Below are 18,334 nucleotides of genomic sequence, written 5' to 3' on the forward strand. Positions count from 1 at the left end.
CTGATGTTACATTCCAGTACATATTAACAAGCTGTTGGGCCTGAAGTGCTGAATCCTGACTCCATTTGACAAACACTTCTCCTCTTGGAATTCAGCAGAAGCTCAGCAGGGGTCAGTCTGTGGCACAAACAGGAGGGCTAGTCAGCAGGACAGATATTTAAAAGCAATCACACTTAACCACTTTGCTGTAGTCTTCCTCTTTAGCCTTCATCATTTTGGAGTTCACAAGGTCATTTCACTAATTATACAGCCAATCCATTTATCCATGAAACATTTGTAGACTGAGATGCCCTTCTGGACACAAGGATTATGGTTACAATTGCAGTAGATTTGATGATTGCAAACAAGTTAAGAGGAAGGAAGCAGAGAGAGGAAATCAAGCAATGGCAGAGATCCCTGTTTGTTTCTTTATTCATCTATATTAAACTGTTTCTACTACAGAATGTGGAAAAAAAAAATATTTCCAAATATTTCCATTCTGCAGTCTGTTTTTCTACAGCTGTAATTGTCTAAGGACATATGCAAAGTAACATTATGCATAAGAGTAATACTCTCTGTCAGCCAGTATCAAGTCTAATTTTCTAGCTATAGTGATTGATCCAGTAAAGGATTCTACTTCTATCTACAAACTTTGTCACAGGAAATTTACCAATGAGGACTAGATTTTTCTTTAATAACCTCCAACCCAAAATCCCACATGTGATTTCTCAGCAGGAGAGGTAAAAAAATAGACTTGACTTCCTTGCTTTACATTTTGCTTCTGGGCTAAGGCATGCTACTAATTGCTTTAGTTTTATCCTAGGGTCACCCTTTGTGTTTCACCAAGGATGCCCTAGGATATCCAGTTCACACTGGAAAAATTTGGCAGATCAGCGTCTCCTCTCTGCAACACTTCACCTCTAACACCAGGCACCAATGTTCAGCTGGGACAAAAAAGTACATTCCACATCACATTTACCACAGTTCTGCCCCAGACTTGTGTCAGAGTAAATAAGTAACATGCATCTGCCACAACCGAAGATAGAAATAACAATATGTTCAAGGACTCAGCAGTAAGAAATAAAAAACTCCTTGAGAGAATACAGATAGGAGCTAAGAAAATAAATACTGACAGTCCCCAGGGCCTCCACATTACTAGGGCAGTTGCCTGCTAGAGTAGAGGCGACAAAGCTCTTCTCTAGCCTGAAAGAGACTTGAAGGCCTCAAAATCAACTACAAGCAGAATCAGAAAATATGGTGTGTGGAAGGAATGATTTTATTAATCTCCCCAAAAGAAAACTCTTGGATAGGGCACTGAAAATAGGAGCATGCATGCAGTACTGAGTGTCTAGGAGGAAAATGTTTTGTTTGTACTAAAAAAACAAACAAATATCTAAGTCTATCCATGCTTCAGCCACACCATGAAAGGCTGGTTTAGTTTTCTGCCTCCAGCCACCAGCAGTGCAAAGCTCCTCTCTTGATGGCCACTGTCCTTTTTCCACTGTTGTTCCCTCAGGTTCAGATAACCGTCTATTTTTGGAGGAGCAGACCTCCAGACCAAGAATTAAAAGTCTTTGTAAAGGGCAGCTGGTGATATGTTGTACACTTCTAATATGAGACCTTTGTTCAAGCAACAAAACATTTAACTCCCTCTTGCCTCATGTGCATGGCTGTGTGTTGAAGAATCCCTAAATATAAATAAAAAATGACAGCATAATTATTACATTAAGAGGAAATAATATATTCTATCCCTTTATCTCAATAGTGTGTTTTCCAGGTGGTGAGGTTTTCTCAGCTAATTTAATGTCCTATTAAGAGTATTCAAAAGAAGGATTAACATGATAGTGAGAATGAGGAAATATCAGATTTAACACCAAAACTTTTAAATACAAAGATTTATAGTCTAAAGTTTTAAATACTTGTTTGAATTTTAAAGATTCTGTTCAAAGCTGTAATTGAAAACTTTTGGAAATATTCATTATATGACCCATAACAATAATGGTAAGATTTGTAAAAGTTATTAGAGTTGTCAGCTTACCACAATAAAAGTCAAGACAATGTCACAGATGTAACTTTTCTGTGTGTAACACTATTGGCAAATTGAATTTAGGAATTTATAGGAAAGCACTAGAATTTAATGATTTGTTTTACCTATCTCTAGAAATGTCATTCAAGTGTCAGCAGCTACTAAAATGGAAATTATTAAAGAGAGAAAAAGCTGCAGAAGAGCTGAAACTGTCACCTCCCTGTATCTCTCTTTCAGACCTTCAGTTTGGAAGGTCTGGCTTTCATCCTGCCTTTCCTCATTGCTTTATACAAGGCTATGTTCAAACTGGGAAAATTGGAAACCATCTCTAAGTCAAATAGAGTCTGAAATCTGTCCACAAATCGGTTCTCATTCTCCAACCTAAATTTCATGGCCCACAGAATAACAGTATCATTCTTGCACAAGTGATCAAAAGTTAGGAGAAGTTCATCCAGGAATGGATGGTGGTAAACTACATCAGCAGCCATAATGTAGTCAAAGTGACAGGAAGACCTAGGAAAGTTCTTTTCCAGATCAATTCCCCAAGACAACTCCTTAACACAAGGCTGGTGCTTGCACTTCTGCTTTGTATTTTGGAGAATGTTGTACTGAAGGTTTCCCAGTAGTTCTGGCAAATCTGTGGCAGTCACAAATGCACCTGTGACACAGAGAAAACAAATACAATATTTGAATATACATCAAGACTTGAGTAAAAGCCTATTCACAAAAGCCACTGCACAAGGAACTGATTTTATCAGGTAACTGTCACTGAGGGCAATAAAAAATGTAGATGCTGCCAATAACTCTTACACATTGTGCTTAAAATAAATATTTGCTCCCTCACAGTTCTACTCTACAGATTGACACCTAAATGCAGCTGATGGGAAGATATCAGATACTTCCTGTATCTTGATGTGGCTGACTAGGGATTGATGAATACCAATTACTGGATCCCAGAAGTCAGCATGAGATTTAAGGATTACCTCAGGTTCTTCCCTTCTCGCACAAGAAGAAGCTTTTTCAGACTAACAAAAGCTAAAATTCTGTTAAAATGCAGAACACACTGACCTGGATTACTCTCCAAGATGAATAGGGTGCTATAAGAGAAAACACAACAATGTAGCAGAAAGATCAAGTTGCTGAAGGAAAATACCAAAACACAAATGGATAGAAGGTGACCTGGCATCCAAGAGCTGTTTGGTCAAAGGAAGGGGATATACACTGGTCATACATACATCTGGCTCAATCTATTTGCTATTAACATCCTGGAAAACCACTAATTTCTTATTTTGATCCCCAGTTTAACACAGTTAATGACAACATATCTACTGGGACCTCCTTTATTGTATCAATACACTCTCAGGGAAAAAAAAAAAAAAAAAAAAAAAACCAACAAAAAACAACAAAGCATGTTTCCAAACAAGCCTTTTAGAATTTACTGTTTCTTGCTCCTGGAAGCTTTCAAACAACACTTTCTTAGAAGAACCAAGCCACATCCTTCACCCTTCTCTGTTCATCTGAGAGGTCTTTCCAAGAGCATAAGAGAAATGCCACATACTCACCCAGCAAACTGGCTACTATGGACACCAAGCCAGTTCCAGCTCCAATTTCAATCACATTTTTGTCAACCAAATTGCATTGTTTAGAATTAGTTTCCAAAAAATAACACAGAACAAGAGCCTGTAGGGGAGGAAATCCATAAACATACTGAAAAAAATCCCTTTACTAAATTTGCATTGTCTTTTAAAAGCATGCAAAAAAATGTTGTCCATTCAAATAAGCAATACTCATTCAAGATCTATCCCTAAAGGACCACAGCTCACATCTTTGGGCTCTATAGGTCACAAAATAAATGCTACAACATGCCTCCATATAGGTCTATGAATTATTACAGCCAGACGGAGCAACTGCAATTCGATAATCTGTCACAACACATGACATGAGTTGTAAAATTCCAGTCACCAGTTCCTGCTTGTAACTGGACTTACTTCTGGTTGAGATAAAATGTGTTCTTCACAGAAACATCTTGATATAAAACTGCTTGTGAGAGAAAATCCACAACAACCCTTGTTAACTTCTTCCAATAGTCAATTATTTCTGACAATAATTATTGTTAGGGTTCAAAAGGGACCAATAGATACCCCCTTTTCTTCTGGTTCAGATTATTTGCAGTTTCTATTTTCTTACTTTTTTAAGCTTAACAAATTTTAATGGTAAATATAGCCACAAAGAGCATCTACAACAGACTCTTTACACATAAAATGATTAAGAATCAGTTAATTTTAAAATTATTAGGAATCTTCTTCAGCTTTTCTGCCCTATCTCACACTGACTAGTGAGTTTTAGTTCATGGGTGAAATAGAAATTGATACTTTTATTTCTCTCATAAAGATAGTTTCCATATTTTCTTCCATATTTTTCTCAGACTTTGATAGCTGTATAGTCTGCATTGACAAATAGGATGATTGCCACATTCTCTCACAATACAGATGACCATTTGGAAAGGCAATTATTAGCAGCTTGCTCAGGAACAGCAAAACTAGTTTTGCTTTTAACTAAGAATGAGAAAATGTAAACATGCTAGAAATTCAAACAAAGGTTTTATTTTCTACCTCTTAATTCAGAGCACAGAAGAGAAGGTAAGGAGAACTTACTTATATCACTTAATCAACAGCACTTTGATATAGAAATCAGTCTTTGAGAACCAGGAATAATTAAAGTCAGGTTCCTAAAGACTGGGTCTGATATTTGACATTATATTGACATTATTTTTACCTTATATTTGGATTTCCTCCTAGTTACATTAATTCCTATAATTCCTTCCTTCAGGGTTTTGCCATATTCTGTTGTAGAAACTGGCTGGCATAATCAAAGTTTCTGAGAAATTTTCAGAGAAATTTTGAAATCTGCATTCCTTTCCATGAAACATGCAGAAAAATTACTTTCCTTAAAGTTTCCGCACTCTCAACAAATTTGGCTGACATTTTTCAGAAGACTTCAAGTACAGCTAGACGGAAGTGGAAGGAAGAACATTAAGAGACAGAGATCGAAGAGTTGTCTTCCTTCCACAACAAAATTGGCCAAGCCCTTCCAGATAAAAAAATATGTTTTTCAGTGAAGTCTATGATTTTGTGCAAGTAAATGGTAGTCAGCCAAACTTTCCATGAAGACATGCACTGAGGTCACTAAAACATATAGTACAGGTGATTGGTCCAGGGTTTGTAAAACCAGGAATATAATTTGGACTTCAAAACAGAAGAGTAGGACAATTATCTGCAGCTGAACTATGTTCATACTTCTAAAAACCAGTACGATCCTAGGAGGCTGAGGCAGTTGGGAAAGAAATGGAACATCCTAGGTCTCTCCTATAGGGACACAAATTTCATCATGCATCGTGGCACCTCCCTGGAGGTTTCTTTCGGCCTTATTATTATTCAATTCAATTAATTATTTCAAAACAGTAAGATTGCTACATTGTACAGATTCAAAACTTGAAGAAGACTCCTTATACCGTGAATGTGTTGATGGTTCTTATATCAAGAGCCAAAGACAATGGTTCTCTCCAACTAGATTTCTAGCTGTTTAAGAAACTGAAAGCTCCAGCTGAACATTTTCCCATGTCTATGTATCAACAAGGTGTATTTGTTCCTTACATGAGTAGGTTGAGTAGCTTCTGTGAGTGCTAACACCTTGTGAGCTCGTATCACAGTTGTTTTCGCAACCTGGATCTGCCTGCTACACAGCCATCTGTATTTATAAAATGTACAGAAACGCAATCATCATAAAACTGCCATATTTCTTTCAAAATATGCTTGTAATTGGCTAATAGGATTAAAAGCTACTGGCAAGCAAGGCAGGGACACAAATCATACACCTTTCGTGACTGGGGCATGCACAAGGAATAACAAGTAAGCTTTGAGAAACATGAATCCACACAAAACCAGGTTAAATTCAGGTTTGGGATTTGTGGAACAGAGACAGAGAAGCACAGAATTATTTACTTGGGTTTATAGCATATAGAAAAGCATATTTATTATACAAAACAAATTTTTTAATGCTAGACAGCTCCAAAGATGAAAAATAACAATACTACAAAAATATTGTACCGATGGCCAGACGACTGCTCCGTAAAAATCAGTGGCTTCTGTAATTCTTATCTCATGGCCAGCAAAGTGAAAGCCTTCCCAGGTCTTATAAGCTATAAGATCAGGAAAAAAACGCCTCCCCATGATTTCTGCAACTATCTGTTCATCTTCTTTTTCCTCTGGAAGCAAAAGTATAAAAATGTCAAAGAGGCTGAGTGGACTGATAATGAAACTACCAATTCATATTGAAAAGCTGATTTGGAAGCAAGAATATAAATTACATCTGTGAATAAAACACTTTTCACCATTAATATTTAGCATGGTACACAGCAATTCTCCTGAATTCTAATTGAAATTTTCAGTGTGTGACTAAATAACTTCTTTCATGTTTCGCTGAAGCAGCCAAATTCATAAAAAGTAAAGAAGGGGAATGTTAGCATACATTGTTTTCAATTTCAGCAACCCAAAGGAAATCTTTAAACTTCTTTTTCCCTCCAAGAACAGCTGCCCTAGTGTAGACACTCACAGTCTTATGCACCTGGATTTTTCATTGTTTTGCATGTCCTTTTACTGTTCACTTTCCCCATATTATGGTTCTTTTTGACACTAAACAAAAGGAACCAGAATATCATTTATAAGTCTGTCACAAAACTTGTGAAACAGATCCTAGCAACACAAATTATGACAGACAGGAGTGAAAGCACTTGTGTTGTCAGGAAAGCTTATCCACCCACCCCAACAGGGCCCTGTCAGAGGGATTCTTTCCAGTTGGCTTGATATCCTAAATGCCATCCCTGTTGCTAAGCAAAGAATATTTATGACAGCTAACAATATCCTGGATAACTGTTCTAACAGAATAGTATTTATTCCTTTTTAGCGGAATACCAAGCTAGGTTCAGTTTTGCCACCATCACACAAAACTGCACCACAATGTCAGGAAAAAAATATGTAAGTGAAGCTGTCTAGAACATTTGCTTAGCAAAGTCTAGATTCATTCCAAGTTTTCGCTGGAATTTTTCTTTCATTGTCAGCTATGGTCTGTTGGCAAACCAGTGAAAGAAAAAGATGTTCACAAGGTACACCTTCTAAAAAGCATGCTGGAGATTTAGGTAACTCAGTTACTGCCTTGTCCAAAGCAGAGTTTCTGTATCAAGCCTGCAGCTCCCATCAAAATCACAGATATTAATTTTGGGATCTGCTGGCTGTTGAAAATGAAACCATTTATGCTTCCATCAACATAAAACACTTTGTTTTACTGAAGATTCTTCACATTTTCTTCCCCCTCTAATCATTGCAGTCACAGGACATAGCGACCCAAAGTGTTGTCATTTATTTTGCCATATGCTTCAGTATTTTTATTGTGATATCTTATGAACAAAATCTCTTTTCCTTCCTTGTGATACAAGGCCCAAAGAACAAAATCAGGGGTGAACAAAGAAAAAGATGATACCAAAAGAAAATACATTAGGAAGCTGCTCAGGCTCATTAGCCAGGGCTTTAAGCTTGTAACTCAAATTTCAGCATCACAGGAAACTAGGGAATAGCAGCAAACAAGGAAGAAAAACCAAAAATATTTGGTTTTGATATGTTGACACTAAGACACAAAAACCCTACAAAAACTGATTAACCAACCACAGTACTTGTAGAATTTATTGCAGGGAAGGAAGAACCCTAATCATGGGATACAACAAAATTAAAAATAATACCATCCATATATTACTGGAAAAATAAAGTTTTCATATATTTTAGAAATGTAACTAAAATAAAATGCTCAACATTGAAATGATGGTATTTTAAGATATTGGAAAACAAGCAGTATGTGTCAGCCTCTTCAAGCCTCTAACGTTAAGCTGGGAGAAAACACATGCATCACTGTGCCTGTAATCAGGGAGCTCTTGACAAACATGAGCTAAGTGCCAGGGAAATGCTGCTTCAGGGCAAAATTAATCTTTTTCTTATGAAAGAAGTAATAAAAAGCTGTCTTATTACACATATCATAAGTGTATTTAATAGATCATCCTGTTTCCAAGCATACGAGATGTAGCCTGCTTTTAATCTTCTCCAATTGCTTAGAGCAGTTTGATCTTGTTCTGTGATCATTACTAGCTGTGGAAGTAAAAGCTATTCTTTCTATTACCTTTCAGTTACAACCATTTTTCTTGATTCTTCCTCCCTTGACATCTGTTTTGGATCCAATTTTGTTGAGAAGCTGGTAACTTACTAGGTCTTAACTTATAAAGCTCCTGCAAGAAGATCTATAAAACTTTAGAAGTATTACAGCTGCTCCTCTAGCACTCAGTAAACACTTCCCACCTATTCCCTACAGGCTCAGCAAACTTTCTACTCCAGGTTTGCATAGCACCTACACTAATAGAGTTTGTAACCCACTGCTCTCTTCCTGAACACTACTTGTAGCCCTGAAAGAAGAATCCCGAACCTGCTGACCAATAACAGAACTTGAATTTTTTCCCATCTTATCCTTGTAGTAATCTTCCAGGTGGCTTATCTGGAAAAGCTTACATGTTTTAGTTTTTTTTCTATTTCCCTTTAAGAAAACACTACTATTGGGAAGAACCAAAAATAGCATCTGTTTCGTCAGAGTCATCATATGTTACACAAGGGCCAAAGGAGAAACTTTATCAGCACCAGGATGCTTATGATCCTGACAGAGTGCTGACAAAATAAGGAGTGCAGAGTTTTAGTCAGATTCACTTATTTAATACACATTTCCCTTTGAACAGAAAAAAACACTCCTCTGTTTGCTGCTTTTTATCTTTCACAACAACTTCTTGTGGGAATGCACAAAAGGAAATAAATTATTTTTTCTCTAACTGCCCTCAAAGTAGTGAGAATAAAAAAATAAAGAACTAGTGGGAAATCTTTTAAGTGACACAAAAATTGTTGTAAGAGTAAGTAAAATCCAAGTGGGATGAACTCTTTTAATACCTGAAAACTTTAAGAAAATTCTACTTTCATCAATCTAGTTCCTTGATAACAGGTGTGAAAAGCTGAAAGGGGATTATTCTCCTGGAAGTGTTTACCTCTGTGTTAGTGAATATTCTCTTGTTCACAACAAAAAATCCTGAAATTATGAGTCAATGAATGGACTCTAATGACATTTTAAGACAAAAAGAGATGACTCATCAATAGAAGAGGGTAGGATAAGAGAATAGGAGGCTTGACTGACCTGTCTATCAGTTCTTGTAAGAATGGAAGTGCATAGTGGGCATTTCTAGCAATACTACTGGAGCACAGATACTGAACCATTAGAACTTAAAAGTTTGCCAGGATTGGCTCCTCCCTTCTTCACAGAGCCAGAAGAAGACAAACACACAGGTTGTGTTTGACCAGATAGGTTTGGCCTCACCCCTCTTCTGTGACGTGGAAAAGCATGGAAGTGGTATACACACAGATTTTCTTCAGCCTATTCATCTATTTGCATGAGCAAACACAGAAACCACTGGAGTTTCTAGTGCCAGAACCTTATTTACAGTAAGACGAGGCAGTTTGATCCTGTTGAGGTAACACATAGAATTTGAGATAAGTTTTTTAGTGAAATAGAGCGAACTCCTTTGTCTTGAACTTGTGTACAAAAAGTTACCATCTATAGATGCCCCAAATTCTTCAAGAATACCTGTAAGTTTCTTAACACTTTTTGCCTAATAAATTAATTAATTACAGTGTTCTTTGGAATATTTTAGATAAAGCATTATTTATTATAGAAGTCTACCATCATTGGAGCATGTTCCATGAGCTCCCTTGTTGACACATACTCACTGAATCAACTATGTCAAATAAGTATAAACATCATTCTCAAAGGCAAAGCAACTGACATGCAGACAAAGTTTTCCAAACAGATGTACTAATCATGTGGAAGACTGGAGTTGTGAAGTCAGTGGCAGGTTAGGTAGAGAAATGTGTGTCAAGCTGCCAAATCCTGTGTAGGGAACCAGAGGATTTTTCATTCACACGCCATGTTAAGCAATGTTAAATGTTAAAATGTTATATGAGAACAAAACCTAAAGAAAATTATGTGAGTTCTGCTAAGAGAAAGGTGTAGAAGTCCTTCAAGTAGGGAAGGGAAGGTAGAAGGAAAATAACAGAAAATAGACCAAGTCAGAATGGAACAAATTTCAAACTGCAGCAACTTTTTCTATAAAAATGAAGGCAATCCTTATGTGCACAATTTTCCTTAGAATGAGTAGAAATATTGCTTGTTTAGAAACAAGCTACATGATCAGCTATTTATACCACTTGTCACATAAAATCATTCCTGGAAGCATACAGCTGCATCAGAAATGGTAAACTAAAAATTCAGTTGGGTGTCTTCCATCAACTAAAAGCAGATGTTAAATCCCTCACTGCAACCCTAGTGATACTGCCTACAATATTGAATTCTCCACTGAATGAAAAGGGAGTAGAGACAGGCATTTTAAAACAATATTTAGAATGCAAAAAAAGCATCAAGAACAAGGGGACAAAATCAAAATAATATTTTAAAAAATTTACCACTATCTCAATACTATAGAACTAAACCTGTTCTAGTTTAGTCTGAACTAAAACATAGCTAGAAAAATAAAAGGACCCTTTCACCATGAAAGCTGTGAAGAAAATACTAGCACTCCATATCTCCATTTTCAGAATCATTCACAAAAGACACGTAGAGCAGCAAAACATATTCCAAGTACTTTGCTAGTGGCTTAGAAGAAGCATTCATACAGAAGAAAAAAAAAAAAAAAAATCAGCCATTGATTCATGGGAGCAGCCTACAGGGAGGAAAAAAACAATCTCTTTCAAATGTTGGCCTGACTCTGCTTTATCTCTGGAGGTCAAATGGTGTCACACCCCAATGTCATAAGGAAATAAGATCCAGTCATCTTCTGCTTCTCTCCTGCTTTGATGGATTTTCTCCAACTGGCAAAAGGGATGAAATCTAAAACTTCAGCATGAACTTGACCTGACAAAGTTCAGCCCTACAGCAACATATGCTCCCATCTTCAGAAGCAGTATACTCTCACCTGTAGGCTTTAAAGTTTACCATTTAGACTTGTCCTTACAAATATTTCAATACCATGCATCAACAGGTGTGAAGATGGCTGTTCTATGACTTCTCAGCAATTGCCTCCTCAAAGGAGGACTACCAGTGCTGATATTACTGAGTAACACTGGAGTGTTTCCAAGAGATTCCAAGAATTCATAATATCCAGGACTCTTCAGATCACCCCACACTCTGGACACACAAGAGTGGTGTCATCCAAACAAAGTATTTAAGATGTATTTTATTTATATAATTTAAAAATAATATATAAAATACATATATATATTAAATATATATATTATAGCTATCTATATACCCCAAAGTCAAGGGGATACCTGAAAACTGGTCAGTAAGGGAACAAACCTACAACCAGTTCTGTGACTGCAAGAAATGACTGGAGAAGAGTTACACTACTCCAGTGATAGAAATCATCCCAAGGTATCCCAATAAACCCCTACGTGTATGCCTAATGGCTCACACCAAGTTTATCCTAAGCTACATAAAGGTCACAATAATAGGGGACTCCGGAGTCTCAGAATTTTTACTGAGCTACTGACATGCCAGGATCAGAGCCCTAGTCCTACAAGCACTACAGACGGTTCCATGGAAACATGCACTATCCTGAATCACAACATAGTCCCTAAATTTCAGGTAGCATCACTTTAGTACCTTTATTTCATTCCACTTATTTCTATTTTGTTCCATTTCAGCCTAAGGACCCTCACAGGAAGGTGTTAGGAGGGAAAGCTAATCCTGTTCTTGACTTCACAAAGTCAAATGTAACCTACACCTTTCTAAGAATATAAAGCAAAGTACCATTCCAGCATGTCTAAACTGCACAGTTAATTTTTCCTTACTTCATCCCTACCTACAAAAAGGGATATCATCATGTAAGACATTCCACTACATTCATCACAAGCTCAGTCTGCTGAAGTGATGGCAATGAAGGCGTGTATTATATTGATTAATCTGAGATGTCATGTCAGGGTAACAAAATGCTTGAAACTTTATACTTAGAAATGCAGAAATACAAAACTGCCTCCCACAGGCAGCCTCTTCTGAGCCAAGAGACAAGATGCACTTAGTCCAGAGCATGAGGACACAAGAACAGGAGAAGGGTTTGCTCACAGTATCCAGTCTGTGTATTTACCCAGGCTTGAGAGGTGTGTTTCCAGCTTCAAATTTACACCACTGATATCCCAGCCCTACAAGTCAAAGGTCATCTAAAAACCATTAAATGGATGAAAAAGAAGTACTGTAGTCATTTTATCTCATGAACACATAATGAATTCAAGTTTACCAAGTACCTCATCATGTCTATCTGTCATTGAAAACACCCCCAAGTCTAGGATCAGAAGCTACTTAATTTCTAATAATAACTACATTATTTCCCTTCGACTACAAAGCAGGCTCTGTTCTTAAATTAGATGGTCTCTTATACATTATAAAAGGCAGCTAACCTCCTGACAGGAAGACACCCCCAAAAAAATGCTGACAGTATTCACCTACCAATAATTCTGGATTTCTAAAATATTCCTTTGCATAAGGGACCTGAAAGTAAGCTAACAGCACCAACCCATGCAGTCATACCACTTTTCTCATGGGACAGTTGAGATACATTATCTATTGTCAAAATGCAGCTACTGCAAAGGCTAAAGAAGTGAAAATAGGAAAGATGGACACATGGCTGAGAGGGAAGAATGCGTTACAGACTTCCCTAAAAAGGTAATGTATGCTTTGATTATGTGAGTGTTTTCACTTGAGTTTAGCAATGTCTTAAGCAAAGACAGTGTCTACTAATTGAGGGGAGAGAAAGAGAACAGAGAAGTGTTAAATTAATAAGGTGGGCCATCAGGAAACCAGGATTGCAGGAATGATGCTAGAAGGATAACAAGCAAGGAAAAATCCAGCTACAAATTGGGCACTCAGTTGTGAAGAGGCAGAGTTGGGGCACATACTCAGGTCCCAGAATGTTTTCCACATTTTACAGCAAAGTCTTTGGAGTCAGTGAAAAAGTCAGTGTGGAAGAAAATGGGAGAGATAAGAAGTATCTTTAAAAGTAACCCAGGAAATATGAATGAGATGCTGCATCACTACCTCTTCCCAGTTGAATTATCTTAAATTGTAAGTTACAGGGTTAGGATGCTTTTCTCTTTGCTCAATTCCAAGTATGCCCCATTTAAGGCACCACTCTGGACTCCACCAAGATGCTTGAAATGATGGCAGGAATTGCCATCAATTAGGACATCTGTTAGGCAAGGCAAGTAGGAGTGTGTCCCTTCTAAAATGTCAGGAGTTACGAGAAGGTTACTAGGTCAGCATTTTCTCAGATATTTATGGATTAAAAACTGAGCTGTGGCCAAGTGAAGTGAGAAAATGGACTGTCAAGGACAAGTGCACCTTGCAAACTTGTTCTTCTCCTTTTGTCTCAGAGATAAAAGTATTCTGGTGTGAATTTACATAATGCAGCTAGGGTAAAGTAATTTAGTATCCCAAGAAATTAAGACAGGAGTGGTAGCATCTGGTCTCAGAAACATTTAGCCAAGAAGAGTTAAAGCTAATATGAGAAATTATGCAAGAAAAGATAGAGAGACATCTAATGCAGGTGTGGAGAACTGATTGTTTAAAGCCAAAAAAGGTATGACCAGACTGGGTGAGGACTGACCTGTACAAAAATAAGGAGTTTTAAACTGGAGAATGTATGACAAGTAAATTAATAAGCAAAAGGGAAGGCACCAAACATAAAGAGCTCAGACTGTGAGGGTGGTGCAACACTGGAAGAGGTTGCCCAGAGAAATTGTGGATGCTCCATCCCTAGGAGTGTTCAAGGCCAGGCTGGATAAGGCTTTGAGCAACCTGGTCTAGTGGAAAGTGTCCCTGCCCATGACAGGGGGTTTAGAACTTGTTTTTAATGTCCTTTCAAGCCCAAACCATTTTGTGAGTCTATGATCCTATGACTGAAACTTGCAAAGAAACCAAACTAGAATAAGAACCCTGGGAGACAGATATTGAGACTGGGTGAAATAATGGTGAAATAATGAAATAGAAATGGAGTAAAGGATGAGAACAAGGAAGGCACAGGCTCCGAGTAATTGAGCAAGCAAATCTCTCAGCATCCTTCCACCTCCAGACCCTGGCACAGAATTTGAAATGGCAAAGTCTGTAAAGATATCCAATTTTCCATTCATGTCTCCTCATTCTCTTAGACTAATGTTTATAGACATGGTAGAGAACTACCTGTGACTACACAGACCACAACTCAATTGAGATTTTAAATAAAAATATTATGAAAATAATTAAGATAGTTTTTCAAATCTCCTCCTTTTGCACTCAGCTGTAGCATATAACTAGACCCCATCATAAAACATATGCATTTGTCCTAATACCTTGCCTACTCCTGGTGACCACTAAAAAGAGGATTATTTACAAAGCTTTAGAATCCTCAAAGATGTATAGCCATGAACGTACTTAACAAGGAAACACTGCTAACAGCCCCTGAAGGTGTTTGAAAGTATGGTCTGAGGCTGTCTAGACAGAAATCAAACTTGTAATGACCAATTCTCCTGACAGCCTGTAAACAAACCTCTCTGAAGTGCTTGATCATGGTCACAGCTTCATTCCTTGGAACCAGACACAGTCAAGTAACTGGAGGACAGATGCCAGGCACCAGCAGGAAACTGCCATGACAAGAGTATGCAGGTATAACTCATTAGAAATACCACATGCATTGCTAGCATACTACAACAGTGATCTCTGTTGCATTTGCCTTACAAATGCCATAAACATTGTTCTTCAGAAAAAAATTAATTAGAAGATAGTTCATTGGCAGCCAGACATTTTGTTCCTTATATTTTATAATATTCTTAAGTGTAACAAGGAAACATAGTGAAATAAAAAAAAACATTTTACCTTCTTGTCTTTCAAATTCTCTGACCCATTGATTTTGTAGATGATTATGCTGTGATGATGTCAAATCCATACTATGCCACAAACCCTAGGACAGAGAAACACAAGTCTGTCTCAATAAAATGACTACTTCTTCTTTCACACATAAGCTTCATTTAAAAAAAAAAAAAAATACATGTGTTATGCTACAATTTACTTCCACTGATATTAAAGAGACGAAGACACATAAGTATCAATATTCAATGCATAAAAGTACAACACACAGCAAACTAATTCAACTGTTATATTCTTACAGAGGAAAAAGAACAGATTAAAAAGTTTTTTAAAAAACAACAAACCAAACAAAAGCTTTGATTAATGTTTAGAACTATTTTATGAAATTTTAAAGTTAGAATCAATTAAAATCAGATTTGGTAGTCATATAAAGGATTGAAAGGAAAGGTAGAAACAAATTCCTGAAAGAGAAGAAAAATTGCACCAATATGATCTAATCTTCTTTGAATTAATTTGCTTGGAAGGAAAGGAAACAATCTAATAATGAAAGCTGTACATGAGAATAAGGGAGCAGAATCTACTAATAACATACTGCACAGAAAGCATACATGCCTACATGAACACACAAAGAACATGCTGGACAAAAAAGTAGTAAGGAAAGTGGGACAGAGGACAATACAATTTTCAGCTGTCTGCAGAAAAACAGACAGACAACCAATAGTCCCCAGATCTTAATATTTTACAATCAGAAAAAACACTGAGTTCACAGGAAAAACAAAATAAAAAAAACAACAAAAAAAACAACAACAACAAAAAAAAAAAAAAAACAGAACAAAAACCCAAAACTAAATAAACAAACAAACAAAAAAAGCACCACACAGTGATTTGGTTATTTTGGTTTTGATACTTTGATATGATTTTTAACTGTCCACTCTTATGTGGAAATTTGGCTGATTTTTGCCAGGATGATTACAGGCAGTGAACAGTGGATAATCTACAGAATGTCTAAACACTTGCAATAGGGATGCAATTAAATAAGGCAAAGACTAAAAGAGTATCTCTCCATAGTGGGAACAAACAATAAAAAGAAAGAAAAAAAGAAAGGACAATCAAAATAAAAATATATTCTGAATATTAAATCCTCCTCACAGTGCAAAGTCTTCAGCAGGTTTTTCCCTCAAAACTTCTGGATAAAGAAGACAGTAGGGAACAGGCCTCTCCTGACTGAGAGGATGCACCTTACTCTCTTGACTTCACACTACAAAAGGCACACAGGTTTAATGTTTAATTTCACTACTGCAATACCAGCAGCCGTTATCCTTTTTGAAGGAGAAAATAACTTAGGGGCTTTCTACATGTCACCGTAGCACAAAGAACAAAAATATTGCCATTATATTTATGTCTATACATGAACTTAGCAATAGCAACATCATTAGAGAGGCAACAGAAAAGAGACTCAGTGGGAATCAAAGTCTTCATATGACTCTTCAGAATAACAAGTAGCATAAAAACTACAGGGCTATTAAGCAGAAAATGTTACACACATTCACCAGCTTGTTGTCTACATCAAAAGTATTAAAAATGACACATTTTCTTCCCATTAGAAGACAAAATAAAAGGTAAAATCACCCTACAGGACAAAGCCTTTATATTTTGTGGTCCTCAACATTTTTTATGTCATTCTAAAAATATCCTGAGGTGCACTGGACTACACAGCAACCTAAAATAGTCCAACAGGGGCATTCAGGAGCGCTACAAGCAACTAAACAGCGCAGAACAGCTCAGTTACACTGTTTAAAGCGAATGATACAAACTAATTTAGCACAAAAGACAAGTGAAACACCACTGGCATCCACCGCGCTTCGGTCAATGTTACCTGAATCTCTCACAGCTCTCCAAAGATGGTGCTCCAGCAGCCAAGTCCCTGTCTTGCCGGTGGCTTCCCCCGCAGACAAACGCGTGTTCCGCAGGCTGTGGCACACATTGCCAACATCCCCACACCGGCAGCGATCACAAATCCCGACAGCTGCAGCCCGAGCACAAAGAGAGCACCACACAGCCCTTACGTAAGGGAGCAATTTTGTAACAGCAGGAGGCAGCCCCTCCAGGGAGCTCCAACCACAAAGTAACCAACTTGGGAGTACTGTTTACAAAATAAATAGTGGCAGGGTATCAGCGACTCCTCCCTGTGACCAAAAAGCAACCCAAGGGCACAGTCACTCTTCAGAGCCAAAAAGGGACTTCCAAGAGAAAAGTTGACCAAGGGGCGGGGGTGCTTCTGCAGCTGAGGTATAGGAATGCAAAACTGCATCAAGGTATGCAACCCCCAAAATCCTGACCCCAGGACACAGCTGTCACCCTGCATAAATCTAAACATATCCAAGATGTCCATTCACTCCACAGATTGCAAACACTGTCACGGGACCAAATACAGGTATCTAAGACATCTCTTTTTTGGGCTGTAATCAATTCAGGAGAGGAGCCATCTCTCACTTTAGAAAAATTAGACTTCAACCTCAACTGGGTTTCTAGATGTTATCAAAAAATAATAAATTATTGTACCAAAATACTAAACAAGCCCTATGGAGAAATGAGAGTCTCTGTACCATAGTTAGCAGAAGAAATTAAGGGGAGCTCTTCTACACTTACAAACAACTCACCAGGACCTGACACACACTTTTAATGTAAAATTCAGCAATGCTAATGAGTGATTTATAAAGTAGTGTCTGGACAGACTGTGAATTTGCTTAAAATGTTACAATCTTTTAGAAAAGTAGTATCAAAAGGGATGACTTTTGCACAGTGTAACTGTACATGAAGCATTAGACGCCCTGCAATTGAAAGGGCCAAATCTCACCCAGTTCACCTCAGCCCCTCACCCATTTAGGGGAGGGTAATGTCTCATCCAAAACTTTAACATATGCACTTGGATTTCAAATAATGAAACAATGAGGAATGCAGTAGAAATATCAAACTAGGAAAAAAAAAAAAAAAGGCAAGAAGGACAAAAATGTAAGGTTCTGTGCTTTTCCTCAATACACAGGAGCTGGAAATAAATTCTACATTCAGACAAGAGAGGTATGCCAAAAGTCTGAGCTTAACATAGCCCTACACAAATTAATCCAATGTGAGTGCTGCAACCAGTAGATACCCCTGAACATCACCTTTGCAAACAAATACTGTATTTGGACACAGCCATGTAACTCCAAATCTAGAAATATGTCTTTTACATTCAGAACATAAACAACTATTATACATCAGATTATAGAGGGACTTACTGTAATGTATGTTTTTTCCTTGAGATAT

The 18,334-nt window shown here is 37.3% G+C and overlaps 1 protein-coding gene across 2 annotated transcripts; it reads right to left on the reverse strand.

Moving 5' to 3' along the window:
* Positions 1-386: 386 nt before the first annotated feature.
* Positions 387-17,141, reverse strand: LOC131580359 (protein-lysine methyltransferase METTL21E-like). Of its 2 annotated transcripts, XM_058841442.1 has the most exons (6): positions 16,905-17,141; positions 15,038-15,122; positions 14,712-14,805; positions 6,112-6,269; positions 3,568-3,685; positions 387-2,663 (listed from the first exon to the last, which is right to left on the reverse strand). In XM_058841442.1, the coding sequence occupies exons 4-6, from the start codon at positions 6,232-6,234 to the stop codon at positions 2,239-2,241; spliced, it is 666 nt and encodes a 221-aa protein (XP_058697425.1). In that variant the 5' UTR covers positions 6,235-6,269; positions 14,712-14,805; positions 15,038-15,122; positions 16,905-17,141; the 3' UTR covers positions 387-2,238. The 2 variants fall into 2 exon arrangements, with proteins under 2 accessions (XP_058697425.1, XP_058697417.1); XM_058841434.1 differs by lacking the exon at positions 14,712-14,805.
* Between the last annotated feature and the right edge of the window lie 1,193 nt (positions 17,142-18,334).

The sequence above is a fragment of the Poecile atricapillus genome, chromosome 1 (assembly GCF_030490865.1).
Source record: "Poecile atricapillus isolate bPoeAtr1 chromosome 1, bPoeAtr1.hap1, whole genome shotgun sequence".
NCBI classification, from domain to species: domain Eukaryota; kingdom Metazoa; phylum Chordata; class Aves; order Passeriformes; family Paridae; genus Poecile; species Poecile atricapillus.

Bases quoted from the DNA above. Each gene is read 5' to 3' on its own strand.
- LOC131580359 (XM_058841434.1), bottom strand. From the start codon at position 15,107: ATGGATTTGACATCATCACAGCATAATCATCTACAAAATCAATGGGTC. The intron at 6,270-15,037 runs GTAAAATGTTTT...TTTTGCTTCCAG, and splicing joins AGAATTTGAAAGACAAGAAG to AGGAAAAAGAAGATGAACAG. The intron at 2,664-3,567 runs GTGAGTATGTGG...TCTGTGTCACAG, and splicing joins CATAGTAGCCAGTTTGCTGG to GTGCATTTGTGACTGCCACA.